This window comes from Cyprinus carpio, chromosome A6 (genome assembly GCF_018340385.1).
Source record: "Cyprinus carpio isolate SPL01 chromosome A6, ASM1834038v1, whole genome shotgun sequence".
Classification (NCBI taxonomy): Eukaryota; Metazoa; Chordata; class Actinopteri; order Cypriniformes; family Cyprinidae; genus Cyprinus; species Cyprinus carpio.
The window spans coordinates 23,067,896-23,095,507 of record NC_056577.1 but is presented as its reverse complement, the minus strand read 5'-3'; the positions used below and the strand labels follow the sequence as shown (position 1 = coordinate 23,095,507).

Sequence of the window (27,612 nt, the reverse complement as noted above, 5' to 3'; positions counted from 1 at the left end):
ATGTTAAGCACAATGTCATATCTAATAATTATGTAAAAAAGTCTGGGGTTGGTAAGATTTTTTATTGTATTGCTTGATTAAAAATACATGGAAAAGTAATTTTGTTAAATATTATTACAATTTAAAATAACTGTTTTCTATTTTGATATATTTTAAAATGTAATTTATTCCTGTGATGGTAAAGTTGAATTTTCAGCAATGTTACTCCAGTCCTTAGTGTCACATGATGCTTCAGAAATCACTCTATATGCTGATTTAATGTTCAAGTAACATTTATTATTATCATTGTTATAACTGTTGACTGCTGTTTGATATGTTTTTGGAGAGTGTGATACATTTTTTAGGACTATTTGATGAATATAAAGTTTAATAGAACAGCATTTAATTGAAATAGAAATCTCATGTAACAATGTAAACATCAGACTGTTTACATTAGTCAGTTTAATGCATCCTTGTTGAATCAAAGTATCAATTTCTTTAAATCAATCAATCAATCAATCAATCAATCAATCAATCAATCAATCAATCAATCAATCAATCAATTGCTTTTGAGCCAATGATTTATTGATCCAAAAATAAGCTAAGTAAATGTGGGCTTCAATTAATTTGAAACTAAGTTAAGTAAGTAAAGGTACAGTAGGCTTCAATAAAATACTTGGAAATACCCGGTAAAGTGGATTAATTCACTGGCTATCATTGATGATTATATTAACAGAAACTTACAGCCACTTACAATCTCAATGTAGAGGTAGGCCTATGTACAGCTCATTTGTCTTTGACTAATCTGACATCCAGACATTGGCTGATCCCATTAGCCTGACAACCCAACTGGCGCAGCTGTTAGAGGTGCCATCATCATATAGCATTACACTTAATGTTCAATAAAACCATACTGATATACCAAGTAAGTCTTCACTGCTTTTCACATTGCTGGAGAAATATATAAGGTCAGCCTAATAACAAAATAAGGCCATGCAATTAAAATGCTGCCAATAGGAGGTTATGATTCACTCATCGTGTATTGTCTGCTGGCCAGCCACCTCAGTTTGTGGAGTCCATAATGTGTGTGTACTGCATGCCACCAACATCACATCATTTCCTGAACTGCAGATAACACTCACACAGTCAGCCATATGCTCAATTAATAAATATGAACTTACACATGCATACCCTGCATTAAAGAGGTTTGTTTGAAGAAGCCAACACCAGAATATAAACCTTCCTGGATCCCATTTGTAATGGGTCTCCTCCTCTGCTACAGTGCAGGAGGAGGAGAAGACCCTCCTCCTGTTTTCTCCATTTCACATTTTCCTATTTGCCACAGATGATTTGTGTGTGATAATTTACACAGCTCAGTTTGCCATCCGTATGGGTTGGGGCATCTAATTATAATAAAGATCAAGCTTATAGTCTGCAAACTCTTCTTTGTGCTTAAACTGTGATTCCCAATCAGAGGTCCATGTACATACCCCAGAGAGTGCTTAAGCAGGTTGTTAGGTCTTTCTAAAGAATGCAATTGCCCCCAGAACTGACAAAGCTTGTGATAGACACATAAGTTCAGGTGTCTCATTGAAAGGAGAGGAATCAATCCACATCCACAGTTTTGACTGATTTAAGTTTAAAGGTCTTTTTAATATTGATTTTATTTTCAAACAGTGAAGCAAGTCAACCTACATACTCAAATAAAGTAGAAATACCCAAAACTTGAAATTTCATTACTAAACATATCTGATATCCATATATTTGACCAAGCAGTGCTACATCCAACATATTTAGGATACAAGTAAATATCACCATGAATATGGTTAACAATACAAATATGAAATCTTAATTTACAATGTTCTAGCACTGTTCAAACAAAACCTATTACAAGGCCACAGCAACAGAGAGGGTTAAATACTGTACCATTCACGTTCACACAAGCTTGATTTGAAGCTCTTATTGAACGTTTGCATGATTCTAGCCTTAAGAAACCTGTTTCACGGGTAAGTTGAGACACGGAGGATGCGTGGTGTGCTGGTGGAGCATCCCAGTTTTGTTCCTTTGTAGATTGCGTTTTTGTGCGCTGTCTTGCTCATGGCAATTCTTTGGTGGAACAAGATAGCGCTCTGTTTACCAGTGGGGAAGCTGAAATGGGATGAGAGGGATTTGTTTAGGTTTTTGTCATGTGCAGTCAATTTAACCCCAAGTTAAATAACAATTGCAAGCAATTTATTGGTTTAATCTTACAAGGTTCTGCCTGGAGAAAGTATGAAAAATGAAAACCAACCCAACAAACAAGCAGGCAAGAAACAACTGCTTGAAATCTTGATGTCCTAATTAGATTGGCTCTTATTGCTTTAATGAAAAAAACATAAACAGAGGGCTATTTGCATCCTTGTGCCTTTTGGTTTTGCTGGAGTGCTCATATTTGTGACATTAAAATCAATGAAAAAAAAAAATAATCATAAACCACGCTCTAAATAAAACACTCACATGAAACAGCCTTCAGCGCTTGCCGCAGGAAGTATGAGGGCATTATCAGTCTGTCAGCGAAGCCTCCCTTAACCACTATTTGCATCTCTCTGTTATTCCTTATCAGGGTGCATTCAGTTTGACATGCATTATGACTGATTCTCCACTCTTGTCACTGATTAAATTTCCATTAGCCATGCTTACCAGTTGTTGTGGCACTGAGAGCTCCTGAAAGATGTTCTCCAAATATGATTGCTGGGAAAAGAGCAGAGGTGGGATAATGACACAGTAACATGATTTTAGGAAGCACTCTGTGTGACGGCTCCCTCTCTCACCGCTTCAGTCTCTCCCTCACAACGTCCTTTCTCATTCTTTCTCTTCTCCATGTGGAGTTGCTTCTCATTTGTCATGAGCATAGGAATAAGGCAAGCATATAGAGAAAGACAGAAAGTGTGTATGTGTCTGTTTGTAGTGGGATGTTAAGAGATCTAGTTAAATTCTATCGAATTTTCCTACGGAAATAGCCAAGTTTTTCACATCCTTATAACTCCCACAAATCGCTTTTTTTTTGTCTATAGAGATAGATCATTCCTCAAAATGAAAATACTATTACTGTTGTGTTGAAATAAACCCATATGAGTTTTTATTTTTGGAACAAAAATGTGGTCTTTTGAAGAACCTTAGCACATGTCTTTTCCATACAAACCAACTAAACCAAACTACTAAACCATTTCACAAGATGTTAATCGATGATCTTGAGTCGTGTGGATTACCTGTGGATTATTGTTTTTATCAGCTGTTTGGACTCTCAATCTGACGAAACCCATCAAAAAAATAGGACAAACAGCTCACCAAACCATGAAATGACACATTTCTAGAAATCTGTTCTGATGAAGAAAAAAACTCATCTACATCTTGAGTGGCCTGAGGGTGAGTCAATTTTCATTTTTGGGTGATCGATTCCTTTAGCTGAAATGGTCACTATGATTTTTGTTTTATTTTATTTTTACGGAAAAATAGGAGCATACATATTTAGAATAGCAAATGAAACAGATGACAGAATTTATATATAATCTCTACCCTCATCATCTCAGCCTGTATTTTAAGCAGGGCACAGTTACTGTGCAAGTTTCAGTATGGAGATAACATAAAATGGCCGGTATTTGAATGAAGCTAACCATTATTGCTAATGACCAGCAGGATTAATTAGCGGGAGTAGGATGGCCAGCTCGGAGAGCAGTCTCTCCCTCATTAATCCACTTGCAGGTGTTCTCCTGTCACTCTCTCCCCCTCCGTCTGCACATGGAGAAGATCAACGAGAAGCCAACTCACACCAATTCAATCTTATTAGTCCACTGCAGAAATCACATCCTTGAAAGAACCTTCAGTGGAGGACAACTGTAGATAAGAGGAGCATGAGACTCTTAAACACAAAGAAATTAGGAAATTGTGCAAACTGTGAGAACTTTTGTGTAAAGGTGCTGTGCTGAGAAATCAATGAATGATGTATCTAAGAGAGTTTTTAGGTTTGTTTTCAGCACATTTTCTCCAAGCTCCAAGTCACATCAACATAATTGTACTATTTTTGTCATTGCATGAATACAAGCAATGAGTTGAACACAGTTTCATTCGCAACATCAAAAAAATAATAATTCTATTATTGATTGTAAATACAACAGGGAGTATCACTGATCTATGACTAATGTTAATTTGGAGCTGTATTTAGTAGGGAGAGACTGGGGAGTGTTGCCACACATAGTGATTTGCAACACCATCGGTTTAACCAATTAGATTTGAGCTACAGGGGTGAAATCACTATCACACATGACCGCCCTCCTGAGGTGAGAGCAGCAGTTGCAAGACTGTCTGTGAAGTAAATACTTACATCTGGTTTTCTAATTTAATAAACAGCATCCAATCTTTTCATATGTAAGAAAAAAAATGCAATATCACAGAAGATGGGAAAACACTACTTTGTAACACTACTTTCCAGCGTGATGCTACAACACCCACAAAGATACTGTAAACAAAAATAGGATAATTTTATTTTAAGTTTTGAATTAAAGTTTTTTTTTCTATATGCTTTACCATATAGATTTTAAATAATTATAATTAGCGAATTCAAATTATGTTAAATAATTATTTAATTATTATTATTATTATTTTTACTTTTACTTGATTACCATACAATTCATGTAAATAAAAGATTAGTGGAGTATGCTTTAAAAGAAAATATTGTTTTAGTCTTTCTATCATAAAACTTCATGTTTGATTCAGTGTTATTTTTTATTTCTTTGTAATTAATTGTGAAATTGCGGAATGAAAATTGTTTCTACATAATTTTTTCAGTGTACACAATTTTAACTGATGTCCAGGTTTTCATTTAATGCTACAATGTAATCCTCTTGAACCCAACAAACATTGAGTTGTATTGTTTCTACTTTAATTTGTAGCAGATAAATATAAATATTAAATAAAAAATTTGGGATGCACAGTGCAAAAAAACAAACAAATAATAATAATAATAATAATAAAAACCCTGCAGCGTTACACCTCCTCTAACTGGTGTTCTTTATTCATTTTCTTGAAGTTGATGGAACACTGTGATGTGGGCCATTAACTGAGGCTTTAAGAGGGCCATTGAAAATGACCTGGCCTGATCTCCAAATGAAAGATAAATATGCTGCAGTGTGGACATCTGTCATAGGGATGTGGGAGGAGGCTGACAGACTCACAGTACTAAATCATTTCCACACTGAACTCTGGATATGATTCACTTTGTGACCACGCTTATACAACATGTTTTTCACCACGAAAGGTGAAAGGTTTTTAGTGTAGAATGCACTCTATAAACATGAATTGCACAAGATGTAACCAAATGTAGTCACAGGGGAATGGTCTTTTTTGGCAATTTGGGTTTTTCATCAAGTGCAGCAGGAGGTCAGCTTGTTTCCAGCACACATAAAACGCCGTCTCCCATGAGGCACTGCTTGGATCCTAGTGTAGCAGGCCATGCACCACTGACATGGAAATTCAAAGACTGGAATTAACTCTTTAGACTTCTACAGACCCGCCAGTACATTATGTTCCTGATGAGAAACCAAACGAGGAATGTTAACATGAAAGACAGAAAAAAATCCTGCTATAGCATGAGGAATGTTTCCATAATGAGAGAAAATGTCACTGTCAACAACATGATCAGCACTGTGGTGTAAATGCACTTTAAATGGGTCTATCTATGCCACTTGATTGAAAAGGACAGCAAAAAAGAGAAACAAATTAACTAACAAATGAGCTAACAAATAAATTGTTTTCATTATTACAGTGAGTGCGACATTATGTGGGATGTAACATTTTCGCATAGAAGTCTGTAGTCTTAATTACTGGAAATGAATTTAAATGTATTCATATTTATTCTAAATGCTATAAAACACACCATCTTGCATTCTGTCTTAATTATATCATATGCAGATGACTTTAAAATAATAATAACATTTCATTAAATATCATGTAATGCACATTTCACAGTTCCGTCACCAACTTCCAACTTTATTAGTATCAAACCACTGCTACAAAATTACATCAAACATGATGAAAATGAACTTGCATACGTGCTATACACAATGTAAGCTTTAAAGTAATTAAAGTATATGATTCTTTTTTTTTTTCTTGACAAATATCAATATATATCAATGCCACTTAAAGCCATATATGTCATTCCAGTGATCTAGAGCCTAAAATATACAACTATATCCCTGGTGGCTAAAGTATCTCCATACACATGTAAGTAAAGATGACCATTTCAAATTTCTCATCACAGAAATTTCAGCTTCAAAAGAGTTGAGGAAATAAAAGTACAGCAATTTCAATATGGTTACAATGTCCATTTTACTTCACCAAATTGAACAAAACAAAATAAAAGGTACCGAAATCAAATAAACATGTATATACTAAAAGTAACCAAAGCTCACCAAATGTTTCCAAAAAGAATTAGTGTAAATTTGGATCGTTCTGGTGGGTGTCCTCTGTGCTCAATTACTCAGTAGCAGACAGGTGGTTTCACTGGTGGATTTATTCCACTTCACAAAATAACTGCTTAAGATATGAACAGTGCCAACACAAATATCCCATGCCATTAAAAACAGCTAGCAACAATTACCAGGCCAACCAACATCTAATGAGACATAACGGTGAATAAAAGAGAATGGTGTGTTTTTATAAAATCCTGGACTTGCGTTCTAAATTGATCCCTTGCTTTTCACGTTAAACATTTCTCCTGATGAGACACAATCGGCGGTTTCAAACAGAGCTCAGCGAAAGACGGCTCTGTTAAAACCTTAGCATTATCATAACCACTGCATCAGTGCTTGGCTAACTTATTTTCCAGCTCAGTGAAAATAATGAGCGAGAGGGCTGACAAACACTTCATGGCGAGGAAGAAAAAAAAGCTTTAGAATTCACTCGTTCTCATTTTGGCAGTTACTTTATTATCCAGACAAATATTTTGCCAATGAACGTTCCTACCGGCTAAGTACAGTCATGGTGGTCGCTTCATTTGTCATCAGTTTCGTATCATTTGAAGGTTTATCACAATGGCAGCAAACCAAATGGGCTTCGCAAAGGATTATAGGTTTTTGTTCTTTACGGTGCTCCATAGAGTCAATTAGAATACCGCAAAACTGCAATTACTGGCAAGCATTCTGAAAAGGACAGAGGTTTATGTAGATTACCGTCAGCCCTGCCAGAGTGCTGCTGGGAGAGTGAGCGCTCACAGCTGGTTAATGCAGCACCCTCCAGCACTCCACAAAATCATCCTCCAGAAACTGACAAAGGCACAGGAAGAATTTTATTAACTGCCAGGTCAGAAGAATCACCTACCCTGACCGCACACACAGCACTCTCAAACCGACTTTCAAAAGAGTCTGGCCAAGACAGAGATGGAGCTGACAGGTTTTTAATCATTGAAATACCGACTACCACCTTCATTCTGTCTTGCCAGCAGCTTCGCTCGAGATAAGAGATAAAGTATCTCAAATGTTTGGTTTTTTTGGACCGTACACGGGTAGTTACACATCCACCACAGATTTTTTATACCGATATGTGCTTATAGGATTTAAAAAAGTACCGAAATTGCTGCCTCATACCACACGGCGAGTACTCTGGGAAGGTATTGGAACCCAAGGGGTCTCCTTGGGCCACAACATACCGTGTTGCTTGCAGTAACTTGAACCCATTTGAAAATAGCATCGGACTATCGGGTTTTCATGACCACCAGCACCACGCAAGATCCGTTTACCTGTCACAACTCTGCGAATGAGTGCTTGGCTGATGGGAGAAATTTCGAAACTCGTCATTGAATATTAATGCATGTCCAGGAATGTGATTATCAAGTCATTAGATGCTCAGAGTGAAAATTTGCCTGTTATTTACAGACTCTTTTGAAAGGCTGTAACTTTTAGGAGAATTATGCATGCATGAATGCTCTTGTCTGCTTTTTTTATCTTGATATCCACTTATGCAGTTTTAATGATGCTTTAATGAGCTCTTTGTTAATGTTTCATTCACAATATTTATTAAAAGAGCATGTGCTACTTTCATATCTTTACAGAACTCAAAATTGGTAGACATTAAAAAAATTGCCCCTTTCATTAGCTTTTAGTTTGGACTGAAAGAAGCCAGAAAAACTGCACGACACTGATATGCATGGCAAATGCTTATGAGGCTTAGATATGGCATTTGACATGGAATGGCAACAGATCATATCAATTAATACGTTTAAAGGCACATTTTATACAGTACTTGCTTCTAGAGTTGCCTCAAAATGTTATTTCACGTTGAAATGAAATGCAGAGTATTTAACTGTCAAAGTGATTGGTGTTAATCTGCGATTATGGAGGTTTGTGGTAATGATAAGCAAGTGCAATGTTACTTTTTACATCACAATGGCGAGAGCCAGGCCTTCACAGCGATGAATATTTAAACATCCCTCGGTTTGATCTTTGAGGCTTTCAGGTCTGTAATACTCTAAGGGACATATAGGTAAAATCTATATGATTCTGTGACTGTGTACAAGAGAATATATCTGTTGTAAGTGTGAAATATTCAGACTCTTCCTGTCACTGAAAATATAGTTTGTGTAAGAAATAATACACAAAAAGAATGTAAACTTGTCACACGTTAACCAAATAGCCTGAATATATAGGAAAGGACCCAGTATTGCACACTGAGCAGAAATGAGTCTGTGATGATTTTCAAATAGAAAGAACATTTCATAATAGCTCAACAGACAGGCCAAGTGATGTTCAGTAGTGTGGAACACATCTCATTAAGTCAAAGCAGCCTCGAAACTGGTTTTGTTCTCAAATTATCGATTTATGGTAAGTGGCCACCTTAACATACATATTAATTTGACATGCAGCACATTTATAATTTCTGCACATCTTAGAATACAACAAGTGTGTGGGAACTAGGGTAGAGGTTAAACTAAACCTAGACACTGGCTCTACCAATAAGATAAAATGAATTCTACTTTCTTCGAATATACACACATGTGACTCATTTTCTATTATACCGTATGACTGGTTCACACCCTCTGAGTTAAAAGTTAAAAGTTGATTATTTGATTACAAACGGTTCTTTTTTCCAACTTCTACTCGTTTGACAAGAATCAACAACAGTTGTGGCATCTAAAATGAAAGACAACATTGTAAACTATGCCATACTGCATACGTATTTTGAAATAATATTCATTCACATGTTTGGATCCACACTTGAAAGTTTCATATTGTCCCCACAAGGGAAGTGCATATTCTTTTTTTTTTTCTGCTTCCCCATTCAAAACTGTTTCACACTGACAGAAGCAAAGCAGGTAATATGTTAATACATCGTAAAAACTGTGTTCAAATTATTACAACCATAAAACATACTCCATAAAATTAAAGAAAAAAGACAATAATGATTTGAAGGATAAGTTCCATTAGACACTGTTCATTATTTCGTCAATTAATCAAAGTGAACATCAAATATGACACTTTCTACTGCTTTCCCTCCAGTTTTTACTTTGGATTGGCCTGTTACATTATTTTGCATGCTGACAACTAAAGAATGTCTTTTATGTGCTATTTTTATATCTTATTTAATATAATGTCAAATGCAAAATAGGCATTTTCTCTATTCCTTTTTTATATTAGAGCTCTTATTTTAAAGACCCCCAGGGCAGAAAGGACAGCTCTGTAACTCTGCTTTGCTGTTTTGTAACCTTTTGACCACTGCATGAGGCTCATTTTAATTGTACAATTAGGCTCACAAATAGTTTTACAAGAGGGAACTTTATCTCATACGTTTACATATTTTAATCTCGAGTGCAATCTAGGAATTTTTTCCTGCAGTAAAACAACTAATTCATGTATTTCTAGAATAACTAGAAAGGTTTATGATCATACTCTACATAATTCAGTTAAATGCAATTGGGGTCTATAGCCCAGAGGTCTAAACCATTGAGGTATGGCTGTAGTTTTGGTCCAGAAAATGAATAATCATATTTCACCGTCAATGGAAAAACCACGCGCATTAGCGTATTAAACTAAAGCTGCTCTTCAGTTGTTCACTTCGCCTTTGACTGTATTTCGTTTGATATCAATTTCAATATCTCTCCCTTTGTGAAATCTTAAACAGTGTTTCTTGGTTCACTGGATTTAAATGAGCTTGGCAAAAACCACATTATTTAAACACTTTGCCCGTTTTATGGGTATGAGAATGATGTACCAGCACGGAGAGCAAGGTGGCACACTAGTGCATCTTTCCTTTTTCAATAACAAAGACACTAATGTCACACACCCTCACTTTTACAAAGTGTGCTTTCAGCCAATTTGTGAGCGTTTGAAGGGGACAATGTGTGCTGATTCACAAAGTGGGAAATCAGGAAAAGAAAAGAATAGAAAATAAGACAAGAGAAAGAAACCCAACCCTCTAAAACCGTATGTATTTACATGATGACAAACACCACAGAAGAAAATTACCATCCCAACATAAGCAATGCTGATTAAAATCCCTCGCTGCTTTCCAAAAACACTGTACCAGATTGGATCCAGCCATCAGCAATGTCAAAGGATCTGTAAATGCTCAAAAGGGTTCTTTACAGTCATTGTGTATGGCCATCCCCAGGGCTAGTAAACGCTGACGAGAGAAGAGAGAGCCAGGATCAGGTACCGGCAGGCCAGCAGGACTTCAGCGCCTCCTGTACTTCCATACGGAGCGGTGTTGGGTGCTGTAAACAACAGAGCAGAGACACACGCTGATTAGCAGATTCTCTCTCTCCTGGCAGCTAGTCATAGTTTCAGTCAAGCAGTACCTCCTCCCTTTTCATATGAGCGGAGCTCACGCTGCCTGCCGTCACACTCTCAAATCAAGACTCACAACGAGCTTGGATGCCGGAAGGAGTCCTTCAATAAGACGCCTTGTTTTAAACCCATGCTGGGAACTTAAAAATAAGAGAGCGTAACAATTCATCTCAAACATATGATAATGTTGCCTTCTCTGCTTTTACCTTTGAACCTGCTTGGACACATCAAATCTCTTTCATCCATAATGAAAATAAATTTTGATAAATATATATATATATATATATATATATATATATATATATATATATATATATATATATATATATATATATATATATATATATATATATATATATATATTTTAAATATGCAAAAACCTGCTGACATGCTTCTAGGCTGTTCTGCATGGTTGCCAGTATTGGCATGTTTCTATGTGGTTGCTAAGGAGTTGCTATGCAGCTGTTAAGATGTTATGAGCACATTGCTATTTCCTTTACTAGGGTGTACTGGATGGTCACCAGGGGCACTGCTATGCATGATTCTTTATACACTGCTACAGTATGTGGTTGCAAGCGTGTTGCTAGGTTGTTCTGGGTGGTTGTCAAGGAGTTGATATTTAGCTGTTGAGATGTTATGAGCACATTGCTATGTCCTTTGCAAGGGTGTTTTGAATATCACCGAGGTACTTATACAGATTCTTAGCACATTGCTATGCCATTGCAAGGGTGTTCTGGATGGTTGCCAAGGAGTTACTATGCAGCAGCTAAAGGATGGAATACACTACACGCCTTTTAAAATCTGAACAGATTTTAAAACACTAGGCATCATACACTTGCCTTTGACTTTGTAAACAGTTACAGAGGAAAAACTGGCAATCACACGCTAAACGACTGAGGATAATACACTACCAGACCTTAAAAGGTTAGTTTACCCCAAAATGAAAATTATGTCTTTAATTACTCATCCTCATGTCATTCCAAACCCGTAAGACCTTTGTTCATCTTCGGAACACAAATTAACTTTTTGATGAAATCGGAGATCTATCAGACCCTCCATAGACAGCAACGCAACTGAAATGTTCCCAGGTCCAGAAAAATAATAAATACATCGGTAAAACAGTCGATGTGACATCAGTGGCTCAACTTCAGTTTTGCGATGCTACGAGAATACTATTTTTGCGCAAAGAAAACAAAAATAACATAATTTAATCAACCATTCTTCTCCCTCGAGTTACGTCTTCTGTCATTTTGGAGAGTACCCAAGAATGTATTGGACATAATCACTGTTTGTTTACGTTCAGGGGAAAGTGCATGCATGAACGTAATTTGCGTAATAAGTGTTGTTTACGCTTAGGGGAAAGCGCGCATATGCATTGTAATGCTATCTAAAATGGCAGAAGACGTAACTTGGGAGAAGAATGGTTGAGTAAATTATGTTATTTTTGTTTTCTTTGTGCAAAAAAAGTATTCTTGTAGCATTGCAAAACTTAAGTTGAGACATTGATGTCACATAGTATGTTTTATCTGATGTACAGTGTATTTACTATGTTTCTGGACATGGGAACATTTCAGTTGTGTTGCTGTCTATAGAGGGTCAGATAGCTCTCTGATTTCATAAAAAATATCTTAATTTGTGTTCCGAAGATGAACGAAGGTCTTACTGGTTTGGAACGACATGAGGGTGAGTAATTAATGACAGATGTTTCAGGCACAAAATAAAAAACCCTTTAAAGGCTTTTTCGGGCACAACAAACTCATGCAGAAACGTCTCTTATTGCTAGGAGACACGTGACAAATGAAAACAATATGTGTTCTAAAATCAGCTCAAAATATCAAATATGTTTGATATCCTCTGACTGGATAGATTCATAGCCTGAAGCTAAGCAAAACAGAGTCTGTGGCCATCATACACTATGAGATTTTCTGTGAAGTCTACCAATTGGCAACTAGCATCACCTTCTCCAGACTGTAAATCAGAACAAAAATCTGTAGTGTATTCTAGCATCTAGTAAGCATCTAGTAAGATGCTTTTAATGCTCTAATAAGTTCTTATTTGCACATTGCTTTGTGGTTGCTAGGGTATTCTGGTGGTTGCCAGGAGGTTGCTATGTAGTTGCAAAGTGCACTCAGTGGTTCTTTCTATGTTGCTCTTTGGTTGCTCGGTGATCGATAGTCAAAAAACTATTATTCACATCCATAGCTTGGTATGAGGCAAAGTTTAATTTCCAAGCAAAAGCAATAGTAATAGTGATGCTTGCATTTGCAAAACTACAGTGATAAGCCTGTGCTGATGCTAGGAATGCTCATATTTTCTCAGCCAACACAGATCTCAGTGGCTGAAAGCCTTCAGGACTCTCCCTAAAGCAAAACAACTTGACTGTAGTACTCAGGAGAGATGCTTCAGAACAGGTGTGAGAGTGTACAGGCATTCATCTTCATGAGAGTTTTTGTTTCACCGCTCTGTTAATGACAGACACTGGCCTACCTAAGGAGATTAGTACATCACACACACAAATACACACTCACACACTCAGGAGATTATGTGTCCTGGCTGGTATACTGACTTTCTTTTACATCCAGCAAATTTTTGTTATGCGCGCTATTTGCGAATACATGTGATGACAGTATCTAATGGAGACATTATGATATGGATTCATTTGTCTGAACTGTTTTCCCGCATTGAAAACCACAATAAGACTGAATCATGGCATCAAATAGCACATCTGACAGTAATAAGTATGTTTGTGCATGGACGGTTGATAAAATAATTGCTTTGTGACAAGTCCTCTAATGAATTGCAAAAAAAGGGTGCTCAAAGCTCAAATGAAAAGCCGCGCATCCATTTTTGCTCCCATTTCAGCTTTTATGGCTTTAAATTACCAGTGTTGCTTAAAAATCTTTATACCAAAAAATTACAGCCACCTGCAATGGGAAGGACGGAATATCATAAATGTGTATATGAGACAGAAAATGATGCAAATTGTGATGATGTGCGTGAGATGCATGGTCAGGCCAGGGCTGGAAACGTGGAGAGCAAACTGCCCTGTAAACTGCGGCTTCATTCTGCCTCCATCCAAAGCACCGGATAATGACACAGTTTTTGCTAGGCAGAGAGAGTGGAGCCGGTAACCATGGAAACAGCTCACATCCTGCGTTGGCCCCTTTGCCAGAGCCACAGAGTGTGCACAACGCTACCAATGGAACAGAATCATTTAGGCTATAGGCACCTGCTGCAGTATCTAACTATAAGCACTCTTCATCAAAAAACAAACAACGCCATATGGCCTGTGAAAGGTAAAAGGACAAAACGCTTTGTCCCTACAGTATATTTCTTTCCAGTGCCCCATCGGACTAATAGCTACTGGAACGTCTGCGATGATTCAGGGTCGTGCCAGAAACATCCTATCATCTGGCACTATAGAAGCAATTAAGGAAAGCACCAATATTACCTGCCTGGCTGCGTTGTGTGAGTTAGGGAGCTGTTTAATATCCCACTGCGTCTAAATCAATCTGTTGTTGTGACGGTGCAGTTGCCATTTTAATTAACTCAACCCCTCCCCATCCAGACAATGGCTGCCTTGTGATTACACTGCTTTAAATTTAAAGTGTGTAAATACAGTGAGAAAAGAGGTTATTGCACTGGCTTTTGCAACAACATGGTGGTCCCACAGACATATGATTGAAGTTAGTTCAAGTATTAGGAATGCCATGACATTTCGCACTTAAAAACAAATCGTCAGATTAACCGCTTAAAGATGGCATATCTTGAGATGCAAGAGCATCAATGTAAGTTAAGTTCGGATCAGGGAGTAATCAGTCATGTGTGTCTAAATCATGGTTATGCACTCTATCTAAAGCTCACAACGCCTTCCATTTGTATGATTATGAAGAGGACACATATTATAATTCTGCACAATGAACGCTGAGGAACAGCTTAAGGCCACAGACAGAAGTTTCCGCACAGCCTATATATAAGTACAAGCCTCCAATTAAAGTAAATGAGAGCTCTCCCTCTGTTCTACTTTGTGTATTTGTTTTGGTTGATTTAGTTAACTGCTTAAGTTTTTTATGCATAATGTTGTTGGTGAGACAGCGCAGAATAAAAAGAGGGGCTGCCACCCTATAATCAGCTGCTAGTTCGAGTCCCACCATTCCTTTTAACTGGCACAAGACCCATCGTTAAGCTACTTAATGAATTTCATCCTTCCATTCAATGCTCTCCCTCTTTGTTCCGCTCTTATGCTGTGATAAAACACATTACAGTTATAATAAGATTACTTCCACAGTTTCCTTTTTTATTGTATTACTATAAAATGGATAGTTTTGGTTCTGATTAGTCAATTCCTGAATTGAATTTGAGGAAACAGTACTGAAATTTGAATAATTAAAAGTACAATACAATTCGAATATTTGAAGAATTTAAGATTTTTTTTTGGTTTGAAAAATTAATACTCTTATTCAGCAAGAATGCATTAAACTGATCAAAAGTAACAGATTTCCATGAAAACATAAAGCAGCACAACTGTTTTCAACACTGATACAGTTTTCAACTATAGAATGGTTTCTGAAGATCATGTGACACTGAAGACACCAGTAATGGCTGCTGAAAATTTAGCTTTGCTAAGATTAGAAATTATATAATAGAAAATAGTCATTGTTTTTATAAATTATATTTCACAATATTACTGCTTTCACTGTATTTTTGATTTTGAACATAAGAGCATATAAACTGAAATTTTAAAAAACATTAACATAGCCCCATAAGTCAAATTATTAATAAAAAAGGAAAGGGTGGCAAGATAAACTTTTAATATCAGCTTGACAGCCTCATTTGAAAGTTTGAAAAAAGTTGAAAATGTCCTTATAAAGTTTTATAGGCCTTATAGTTGAACAGATTTATGGCCCAGGGTGATAAACATCTAATTTCCCCAAATTAGATTTTTTAGATTAGATTCAACTTTATTGTCATTATGCAGAGTACAAGTACAGAGCTAATGAAAAACAGTTAGCATCTAACCAGAAGTGCAAGAATATAGTGTTTTATATACATATAAGTGCAGAGTAAGTGAAGCTATGATTTACAGAATATACAGTATACAGTGGAGTTGCTATATACAGTATTAAGCAGAGTATGTACAGAATGTAAATAGGAATGCAATGTAGGGATTATATGTACATTATAAACAGCAGCAATGTAGGGTTATATGTACATTATGAACAGCAGCAATGCAGGGTTATATGTACATTATGAACAGCAGCAATGTAGGGATTATATGTACATTATAAACAGCAGCAATGTAGGGATTATATGTACATTATGAACAGCAGCAATGTAGGGATTATATGTACATTATAAACAGCAGCAATGTAGGGTTATATGTACATTATGAACAGCAGCAATGTAAGAACAGTGGTAATAAATAAAATGCCATTACATTGAATTGCTTTGAATTGCCATTTAGTAAATTCCACTTCCTGACATTTCAATTGAAATTCCACTTCAACTTCCTGTGAGGCATGGTCAATTCTTTCAAATCTGATCTCATTAACTGAAAGGGAGGCAATTTTTTAATTATGAATTTTGCACAACCCCGATGGCCCTTAGTAAAATTAATGTTGGCTCATTATCTAATAAAATAAAACATATTCAATATAGTCAACTGTTTTAAATTCATACTGTTGTGCAAATCCAGAATCACTTCTCCCTAAAACACCATAGTACAGCAGTGGCAACGAAACAGCAGTTTACATAATTAACTGAAAGCAATCATCTCAATGGTGGTTATGTGAGTGTGACTGTATTTCCAGGTAATCTGCACAGACGACGGCTGGCTGCAGCCCTTCTCCCTGGAGGCTAGTCTTCTCTGGCTTCGAGAGAAGGGTTCAATGTCCTTGACCATCAATCAGTGGCCTATTGTTCCCTCTACTGCCTCCAGAGAAAGCCTCACCATGCAGGCCTAAGCTTCTGCCGAGTCCTTGGCAATCTGGCGCAAATCCCACATCTCCAATCTTGAATTTGACAAATATTCCCTTTAAGTCCTCTTTCAGTGTTTCTGCTCTCCATATGATAAACTACCTAATTCCCTGTCTCATAATAGAACAAACATGAAAAATTTTGTTTTCCTCAGCTTGCTTTCGCACAAACATCCGGCCAGTTGGTATCATTATTGTGCTGCATGTACTTGGAGGTTCGAAAACTTCGCTTGGACTACTTTCCTTATCTTAAATCAGCAACTAAACAGCATCAGAATGAAAGTTTTATATACTCATTAGGGCTGTCAGTTTAACACATTTATTTAGCCCAATTAAGCAGACCATTATGAATATGGCCCTGTTCACACTGCTCTTGCTTTTTTAGCAAAAAATTCTTTCCTTATCCGTGAAATCCGAAAACTTGCAATGAAACCGTTTCATTTATTCATTAGGGTTGTCAATTTAACACATTCATTTAGTATAATTAAGCAGCACAGAATGAGTAAGAGGCTGTTCACACCATTATTGAATTCAAAAACAGCTGGATGGAGCGCAAACAAACTGGAACAGAACGCAGGGGTTTCGAGACATGTTTTTCTATATTGAATTACTTCAAACACAACCAAAGATGTCAGTGTGAACAACAAGACTGACTGATTTATGTAGACCTACAATTAAAAAAATAGCACAGAGAGATTGTCCAAAAATGGATTGCTGTGGACTGTAGGCCAGTGATTGGCTAATGTTCAATAATACAGAAACAACAACAGCAATAAAAACTCTTCTAAAGTAATGTAATGTCACTGCATAACCTTTATTTGTGGGCTTTTCTCAGCAAACTCTGATGCATTTATTTACTCCAATTATATTGTTATGTAACTTATTCTTATTCAGAATATCATGTAATTAATTGGTTTAAAAATTTGAATCTTCCTATTATTTATACTGAAATATATATGGTAATAAAAAGAATTCCATGTACATAAAACATGGCTCTTTTAGTAATTTTTGAAAGAAAGTGAAACAAAGAAACTGCACAAAGAGTTTCTAGCAAGGAGAATAAATGATTTAGTACATAAAACAAGAACTCAATGCCTGCAATTACAATCTGAACAGCAATTGACAGAATAAACACATGGTGAACAAGCTGCCACTATGAGTCAAAACTGAAAAGCACTTGGAGAAAGTCAAGTGTCTGTGCAACTGTCTGATCAGTTTTGAGTTAACCACCTTTCTACAACTTGGGGCACTGAAAAGGTTGTTATCTTTGACACAAATGTTTATTATGTTTCTGCTGTGATAATGATAATGTGTTTGAAATCCCAGGAATGCATTATCATAAATAGAGCCTAACACTATGTTTGATAGTCTGATGAGATAAAAATGAGCTAAATTCTGATTCAGTGCTGAGTAAAAGCTAATTTCAAAATTGTACACATAAGGAGTTCACCTGACATGCTGGTATTGAATAAAACTCGACTGCGTCTCCGCCTGGCCTTGAGCTTCACCTGAACACCAACACAGCAGGAAAGCTTTTTGATGCGAGACTGCGGCAGACGAAACAGCAACAACAAAAAGACATTTAATTTCACTTCCCTTATTATATACACTTTTCAGCACAGGTGGCACTTTCATACTGGACCTTCTTAAAAAGAGACATATTTTGTGTGATAACCATCCGATGTCGTCACTTTTTAAATGTTGTTTCACCAAACATTCTTTCCCCTCAAAGCACGTTTCATCCTCAGCCTTCTCTGTTCTGAGCAAGGAAGCGTGAAAGTTATTGCCTGTAATTGACCCAATGTATTGATTGATCATTGCGCTGCATTTTAAACGCCACTATTTCCAGCACATAATTATGCCTACAGGGTTTTGATTAGATCGCAGTGTACTAAAGACATCACCAAGCTCTTTTAAACTCCTCTGGAAAAACAAAAAGGAAACACATCTGCTGTGGTGTAAACATGGGAGATTCGGTGTCTTTGCCTCCTTCATCAACAAGCGTCCCATGGGTGGCGTAAATAATGAGTACCATGAATTGGAGCAGTAACGCAAGGCTTCATTGCTGAATCAGCCAGTGCTTGTATAATCTGAACATTTTTCCATTCTTCCCCCTCCTCATCATGTGACACGACTAATGAAAAACTGAAATGCAACTGTTAGAGATTCCCTGTTTTGCATTTTTCACTTTTAATGGGGGTAAATGACATATAACATGTCCATTAGCTTATCACCAGTTGTAACCACCTTTAATTTTATATCTGTAATTTTACATTTAACACATTTTATTTAATATTTCACAAGATTATGGTTTCAGTGTTAGTTTTTGCCAGCATAAGAGAATTCTTTTAAAAAACATTACAAAATCCTACCAACATCAAACTGAACAGGACACTCTTGTCACTGCTTGACATTTCAACTACCCTTTTACATAAAGAATTTATTATTTTATATAAAAGTTAAAGAAGCATAACATTAAACGCAGCATGTGATACAGAATATAATACCACCAACTGTGTAGAATTTAATTTGGAATATAAAATTTTCCTAAGCACAGTCATGCACTAAGCCCAGATAAAAAGTGTAGTTATGTTTTATGGAGAGTGAAGTTAAAATATGCAGTGGATGCACTAATTAGTATATGTAAAAAATCTACATGTTTTAAACAGCAACAGCCACCTTTAGCTCTTATCTGTGCTCACTGCTTTCTTATCATCAGATACTTCAAACTCCAAAGCATGAAATATGAGTCAATTACATGAGGATGAAACTCCGGAACCTATTGTGCACAGCCCTGGGAAAACATGGATGAAAGCTATAGTGTCCACGAGTGAGCTATATTCATTCAGCGCACTATTTGGTTATGCACTTCTAAGAGCGCAAAGATCACCTGCAGAATACTAAAAATCTGTTTAATATATGTATTATTCCTTTCTATTCTTCTTCTCCGCTCAGGATGGTTTTTTGTGAACAATTCTCACCGCTGGAAGGCTGGATGTGGGAAATGGTGCTTTTAGCCACATAATGCAACAAACCATTACCACAGGCAAACAAACTGTATTCTCAAGATAAGCTACATTATTTGCTGAACATTTGCCTAGTGGTTTTCTCACGTTTTTATCTGATATCGGACCATTAGAGTGTTTGGATTGGAAGTTTTTGGTTCAGACGCAGTATCTCATGAAAGACGAAACGTAGTACCTCAGAGTTATCTATTTCTGTTGCTGTTTGTTTTAATTCAAAATTCATGTTGCCGGCCCTGTAGGCCATATTGATTGACAGGACTGCTAGCACCAGACAGTCTCAACAACAACTACAATGACTCTCAAAAACAAGCACTTCCGCGCACACAAACCTTCAAATGTTATCACCATCAAATCCAGTCTATCTTTCTTCCGTTGCTGTATCCTTTCAGGCACTCTGACACTATCTGTGGGACTTATAGCACTGCATAAATACCAAACTCCCCACAGTGACACATGCACTTTAGCTTGGTATGGATACTGTCAAACTCCCATCGCTTCAGGCCAGGAAGTGCTTTATACCTTTGTGTTTGAGCCTTTCTGGAAGGGGTCAAAAATTATTGATCAGCCTTACTTGATGATTCTCGACAAATTAGGCTGGGATATTGACCCTTTCTACGACCCCCTCTGGCAGCCGTGGTGCAAATTACATTGCAGCCCTGTCAGAAATACATCCATCGCTTGGAAAAATCAAGACTAGAGCTGAAGAAACAACACAGAAACCCTTTACTATAGGTATTCTGTGGGTAAAAGTAACACTTAAGCTTGCAAGTTGTACATAAACATTGCCTGAGCGCTTAGAAATGACTCGAAAGCGTTAAGAATTCTTAAATACTTAAAAAAGTGGCCAGTGCAGGGTCTCTTAACACACAACACAACACAACACAACACAACACACAACAGTACTGTTAGAAAAATGCCTCCAAAATTCAAGATGCAGGGGCAAAAATATCTATTTTTATTCAGTCAGAATACATTGCTATTTTGGAATACTTTTTGCTGCCAAACAGTTATGGCATCTACCAGCAGGGGCTAAGAGGGCCATGCTAACCAGACAAACCCTGATCCCTTGATCATAGAGACAAGTACCTTTAGTGCACTCTTTGTGCATGACAACATTACGAGTAAAGTCATGAAATTCAGTGTTTTCCAGTATTCATCTCCTTGTACCACTCCTCTCCACATAGAGTCCTATTTCCACATTATGAAGCTGACAAAGCGCTTCGAATAAATTATGTTCATGAATAAGATTTGTGGTGTTTGAGGTGTTGTTAAACTCCAGGGAGCAGCCAAATTGCCTTCTGCCAAGAAGCTAATGATAAAATGTTCACAAGCATTTTTGAAAGTGTCAGTTTTCCCATCATAATGAAAATCCAATTTTGTGGTGGTTCACTGTCAATTAATATGCTCTTTCAAAACTGAGGAAGGTAAACCTTCTAGGTATCTACAGTACCTTTCTCACCTCAGACTATTGTGTAAAAAAAAAAAAAAAACCCGGTCATCCTGGCTTTTCTTAAGCAGGAAAAAGAAAGAAGAATTTGGTTTATTTTCATTTCAGTAATTATTTATACAACTGCTTCAAATGTCAGATGTCACATATATTGTACATATACAATGTACATATTTCCTTAACAATGATTGTTGATTTATTCAATGCAAACCAATTATTAAATTATAAATTACTCATTGTCTACAAAAAGAAAATCTGAATTAAAAAGTGAAGCACTTTCATAGCTCTTCCCTTATGATTAAAGCCTTTTCTTGAGCTGTGTAACATTTACTAAACAACAATAACATAGACTAAATATCTAATCATTTGTCCTGCAGAATACTTCAAATCACACATTCTCTACAGACAGCAATTAAAAATGATCCTTCTCACAATCTAAACCATAAAAATTCCATTCAAAATATAAGAACAACAAATACCACTGCAAGCTTTTTTGGTCAAGAGAAATTTAGCTAATTGTGAGACAATTAGGCTGCTTGTTGGTCTTATTTGCATCATGGCCATGAAGCAAAACTCAGATAATAGTTTCAAATCTGGCTTTGTCGAGAGAGTGCATGAACGTGGCATCCAAACAAACCCACCACCCACAGGGTCCTTCATTAAAGACATTGAAAGAAACTAATACAAGACAAAACTAATTATGCCCGTCTTTCAGGATGATCAAAAAATCCAATCATAGTTATTTGAATAACTGTAATTGAGATTAACCCTTGGAAGAGCCAAATGCAAGCGCAGTCAAAATGCCAAGCTCTGTGTTTCAACAGAATGTGAGTTTATACTAGCACCAAATTATATCTGACATCTGCTTGTAAAATAAAGTCTCTTAAGTGAAACTGTTTTCCCTCTTCTTTCCCCAGACGGTGAACGACACCTCCGTCTCAGCGCTCCAAAAGACCTGCTATTCATCTAAAGAATAAACCCACTTCAATCATCCAAATGTCAACAAAGAAAAGAAAGGACACACTATAAAAAACTAATTTCATGGAAAACATGTACAGCCTTAAGAAATAAACAACCCAAGGCAGCAAACATATCTCTGGGAATAATAATAAAAAAGCCCCCCCACGAGAACCGCAAAACACTTGGGTGAAGGAAGTCAAGGTTTTAATACTCCTCCGCTTTACTTTGATGATGGCGCATGAGAGAGAACCACCGGGGTAACGCTGTAACACTCAAAAGGTTCTGTGACAGTAAAAACGAAAGCAAAGCAAACTCACTAATCCTCTTTTCTCAAAGCAGCTCAGACAAAAGTGCCTGCCAATCCTTCGCATACAAATTATCATTGTCAGTGTGGACAGGATGTAAGACGGGACTTATTAACGTTGATTGTTTGACTAGTCACATTCTGGCGGGATCCTCGAAAAAGTGTTTGGAATTTTGGCGGCAAAAAGTTCTTGGGAATCGCAACTTAAGATCTCTTGTTAAAGACATCACTGACCTTAATCTTTCGCAAAACACAGAAAGAGAAAGTAACACATCCCAAGGAAATTTTTGCATGCCTGTGTGTAGTCTTGATGTTATCTGAGGTATTTAGAAAATGAAAATGTAGAGCCCTTGGGAGAGCTGAGGTCTCAAGGCAAATTTCTGAATTTGAAGTTTAAAAAATATGTTTAGAGCTTATGATGATGGGGCACACGATATCTTTGATTAAAGAGATCTGATTAAAGAAGCACCCATTTTAAGCCGGGTGCACACTGTGCGATTTATAATAGTCCTTTATGATTTTTTACAACCATAAAAAAAAAACATCACAATAAACACAAACTTTAAGATAACATGAGCCATTAATGTCAGACTGAACGACGATCAAGACATGTTAAAAACGGACTCGTGCAAGAAACATGAACCCATGACACGTTCGGTGAAGGTGAGCTGTATTACACAGTAATGAAATGGTGGCTAACAGTCGCACTCATTCATTTTCTATATAAATTAATTAAAGGTGCTCGCACGGCTTTGCTCCAGTGGACACGCACCATTACACCAAAAATTCCAGTGTTCATTTTGATCATGGCTTGTATTAAAAAACGAAGACAACTTGACGTCCATCGTAGGAGAAGTCACACTGCAGGACTGTGCGCCAAATCTTCTGACAATGCCAGAATTTCGTTGGAGGTTAAATTTGATGGCAATGGTCATTAATTGGCTGTCGGTGAACATGTCAAATTAGAGACCAAAGGCTTCATATTTTAGCCTAGGATCAGAGGAATCTTTTAGGATTTACAAAATTTGTTTCAGATGGCTAAATCTTGGCCAAAATTGTACAGTGTACTCCTGGATTTATCCAAGGGAAAGAGAGAGAGAGAGAGAGAGCAAGAGGTGATTTGTTATTGTTTATAGAGGAATTATAGCAGTAACTACAGTGACAAAGACAACAACAAAAACATCTTCCAATATATTTTACTCTAGCATATTATAGTGGTAATATAATATGCATGTTGAAGATCCTCATTCGTAGAGCTGCAAAAAACCTTACTGGTTACCCAAACAACCCCCCTGTATGCCACTGGTCAGTCAAACAGATAGCCACACCCCAAACTCATGGCATTGGTAGAGCCACTCTTGGTGTTGTCAGGCTGCACAAACAAGCAGAGCAATGCTTTGATAATGCCAAAGTATTTACACTTCTCAAGGAAACCAGCCGATAAATGGCTTACTTGTAGTTGTCTCTGCATATTAAGCTGGGACAGGAGAAAGTATTTTAACATCAAAACAATTACACACATTACCTTTTAAATGGGAACGCCTGTCTGTAAAATTACATAATTGTGTGAAAAAAGAATTTGTACCTGGCTGTGCTCATGACATTTAAAAACAGTTGTGCTTACAGAAATGCAGGTTCGAATCTGGCCTGCAATATGTACAAATGTCATTCCAGCTCTCTCTGTCCATTTTTTTCTGTCGTTCTCTACGTATAAAGGCATAGAAATAAATAAAAAATAAAGGATGTACGTAAATGTCTTGACTTTTTTGAAATAAATATATATCTGAAATGAAGAATACTGCATTTGTCATCACCATGACACAATCTTAAGCCCAAAGTATACTGCAGTGATAACGCAAATGCTTTGAATATGTGTTCAGCCGAACGCATAGCCTTTCAAACACAGGCACTGAGCGTATGGACACTAGAAAGTTTCATGCTTGGCTTGAATAGTGTCTGCAGCTTCTCTCCAGAGGTTATGTCTGATAAAAATATCTCTGTCTGTCTTTTAACCCCTACACACAAGTGTTTTTCAATGCGATTGTCCATTGTTGTTTGGCCTCCAGTAGTTTATTGTTGTTCTGTCTCCTTTGTTTCTTTTTCGTCTGTGAAACAACGCGCCGCCACAGTGTTGTCACCTTCTAGCTGTGCGCATACTATGCTGATGACAAAATTAACATCACTTGCACTGTACACATACCTTTGCATTCATATATATATATATATATATATATATATATATATATATATATATATATATATATATATATATATATATATATATATATATATATATATATATATATATAGTTTTTAAATAAACAGTTAATTCAAAAACTAAATGACTTTCTGTCCTCTGATGGGTTGTATGAGGAACAGATCAAAATTACAAGGAATAGCTAAGGCAAAAATTTAAATTGGAGTTCAGTGTTGCTAAGACCCCACTGACTTTCACTGTATGGAGAAAAAAAAGCAAGTTATACAGGTTTGGAGTAACATGAGGGTGAGAAAATAATGACCAAAATTTTATTTTTGGGCGAACTATCGATTTAACTAAATCTATCCTTGGCACAACATGGCTGTGAAGCATGTCTTAATAAGGCTTGTTTATGGTTCAGGTAAAGTGAGCAGGATTTCAGCTCTGCAATGGTGAGTGAGCAGGAAAGGCTGTGGATGGGTGGAGCAGCTGGTAGAGAGACGAAATGAAAGAGAGAGAGAGATGGGGAGAAGGTGAAGAGTGACAGAGGTTTTGCCACGTTCAGAAGAGAGCACAACCTGCCTCACCGGGCTTCAGAGATAATTGGATGGCAGAATAAGAAAAAAAAAATCTAGTCAGAGATTATTCTAGAGGAGAGTGAGATTCTTAGACTATAATGACTGGAAAGAAGTTTGACTTTAATAAGACTGTAAAAGTCGTAATGAAAGTATACACAGTTTTAATGCAAATCATGTCAGTGAAGAATGATCTAGACCTAGCTAGTATATTGCATATATCACTTTGCGATAAATTATATTTTGTTTTACCAAAATAGCTCATTAGTTACATTAGAAACAAACAAATGTCACAGTGCGGATGAACAGCAGCTTATTTCCAATAATACTGCATTTTAGTTTCACATCAATTTCTCCTCATTTTCAGAAGTTGGCTTGTTTGTTAACTGTTGTAGATTTTTGTTTTATTTTTCCACTGGCCTCTGGCACACGACTGTGTATTTCCTAAAAGGAAAGCGACTTATTCATGCCATTTCACCAAGGTCAGTTTAGAATTCCCTTCCAATCAAATGCAATTCAACGCTTTAGCTGCCATTTTCCAAGCAGTGAAACGGTCATTTAATGAGCCCCTGTGAGGAGAAGCTGTGATTGTAGTGGGGAGGACAATAGCTTTATGATGCAACTTCCCCATTTCATCATTCTGAAGCAAAGAATTTCAATCCCTCAAACATGTAAATAAGGTAGGAAATATTCTTATAAATACAAGCCCTGAGGTTCAGAGGCCATTTTAGACACAGCAAGATAACAAGACCCTGTTGGCGTGACAACTTGAAAGTCTGAATTAATCTCCCCACTAACCTCACCAACATGAGAACTGTGAATTGTTCATACACAAAACCTTAAAACAGCTACAAGCATTGGTTCTCTGAGAACGCCTTCACCATTAGTGTCTCAAGGAACAATCTTCTGCATATAACAAAGTTTGTTCTCAGCTAAAGCCCTGTAAGTCTGCGTCTAAATGGCTGAACAAAAAATGCTTTCTGGCAAAAATGACAGGAGCGATTATGCATCTTCACAGTGTAACTACTATATCATCAACAAAGAGCTATCCACTGACACTATCATTCTCATGTCATAAAAAACTTTCCACACATATTGTAAACTGCATCAGTGAGAAACAGATTGAGAGTTATTGACTCACGAGGGGTTTTTGCACTCTGTAAAAAAAAAGAGAAAGAAAAATGTAAAACACTCTCCAAGTGAGATCCATTAGTTTGTGGCTTGAAATCACATTTTCCTCCGAAGCCCCCGAAAATGCAATGTTACTCTACTGGCATAAGTTGTCCAGGTATTACAAACTAAATGCATGTAAGAATTTACTGAAAAATGTCCTCTCTGCTAACTTTTTTTGCAAAGCTTTTGCATTTATACCTGAACATTAACCTGCTCATCCTTTGCACCCAGGCACTTGTTTGGGCCATGATGCTTTTGTGCAGAGCTGGTGCTGGTGTGTGAGGGGGGAAGGGAGAGAGACACTACAGATACCATTTAATGGACAGCCCAGTGAAGGAGCCCCAGAGTGGGTGAGATAATCAGGCTGAGAGTGCATGTAGGAGAAGCACAGATAATTGAGCGTAGGAGAGGGAGAGAGAGAGATGGGAAGGAAAGGTGGGGGTATTCAGTATAGGAGAATGGACTGGATGTGAGTGATCCTTTGCTGTTGCCCATTTGTGGCAGAACATGACATCTCAAAGAGGGTACAGAGCTCAAGGCTAAAGATTAATCTTCACAAGAGGAAGAGTGCATTTTTGCCCCTGGTAGGAGATTTTAGCCCATGAAAAATGCATGTTTTCGTTTGTGTTTAGTGTAGGTAGGAAAAAAAGACTCTGTACTGGCTCACAGAATTCTGAATACTTTGGCGAGGACAGTTCTGGTGTGTTTATGTGTGCTTGGATGCTAATTTATGCATGTGGAAAATGATGAAAGCAACACTAGTGGCAAAACAACACATATTCAGAACCATGGTCCAAAATATATATATATATTTTTTTAGCCACACCTGGCAATGTTAGAAAATTTATACTCATAAATATTGCTTACCGGTCATGAAATTGGAATTTGCCTAATATACAGTCCTATTTTTGCTCTTAATAAAGTCATATTTGTGACAAACAGAACTAAACTGTCAGTGCCACGGCAAAAGAAAATAATGTTTTACCTGAGTTGTATGCAAGCTCGTAGTCTGTATTGAATGTGATGCAATAAAATCTGTGTACCATGAAATAATAGCAGGAAATGTCTTTATATTAAGTTGTCCTTGTGGGCTGCACACAAAAATAATCATAGAATGCCTTTGACCAATGTAGTCCAATTTCCTCAACTAATGAATCTTATG

General features: G+C 36.9%; 1 protein-coding gene across 2 annotated transcripts in view; it reads right to left on the bottom strand.

Moving 5' to 3' along the window:
• Positions 1 to 5,982: 5,982 nt before the first annotated feature.
• The window catches only part of LOC109053267 (neuronal growth regulator 1-like), a 106,157-nt gene continuing 84,527 nt past the window's right edge, over positions 5,983 to 27,612 (bottom strand). For both annotated transcript variants that reach the window (XM_042758486.1, XM_042758487.1), the window contains one exon: positions 5,983 to 10,720. In XM_042758486.1, coding sequence (XP_042614420.1) covers positions 10,620 to 10,720 — 101 coding nt within the window. In that variant the 3' untranslated portion in view covers positions 5,983 to 10,619. The remainder of the gene's footprint in view (positions 10,721 to 27,612) is intronic.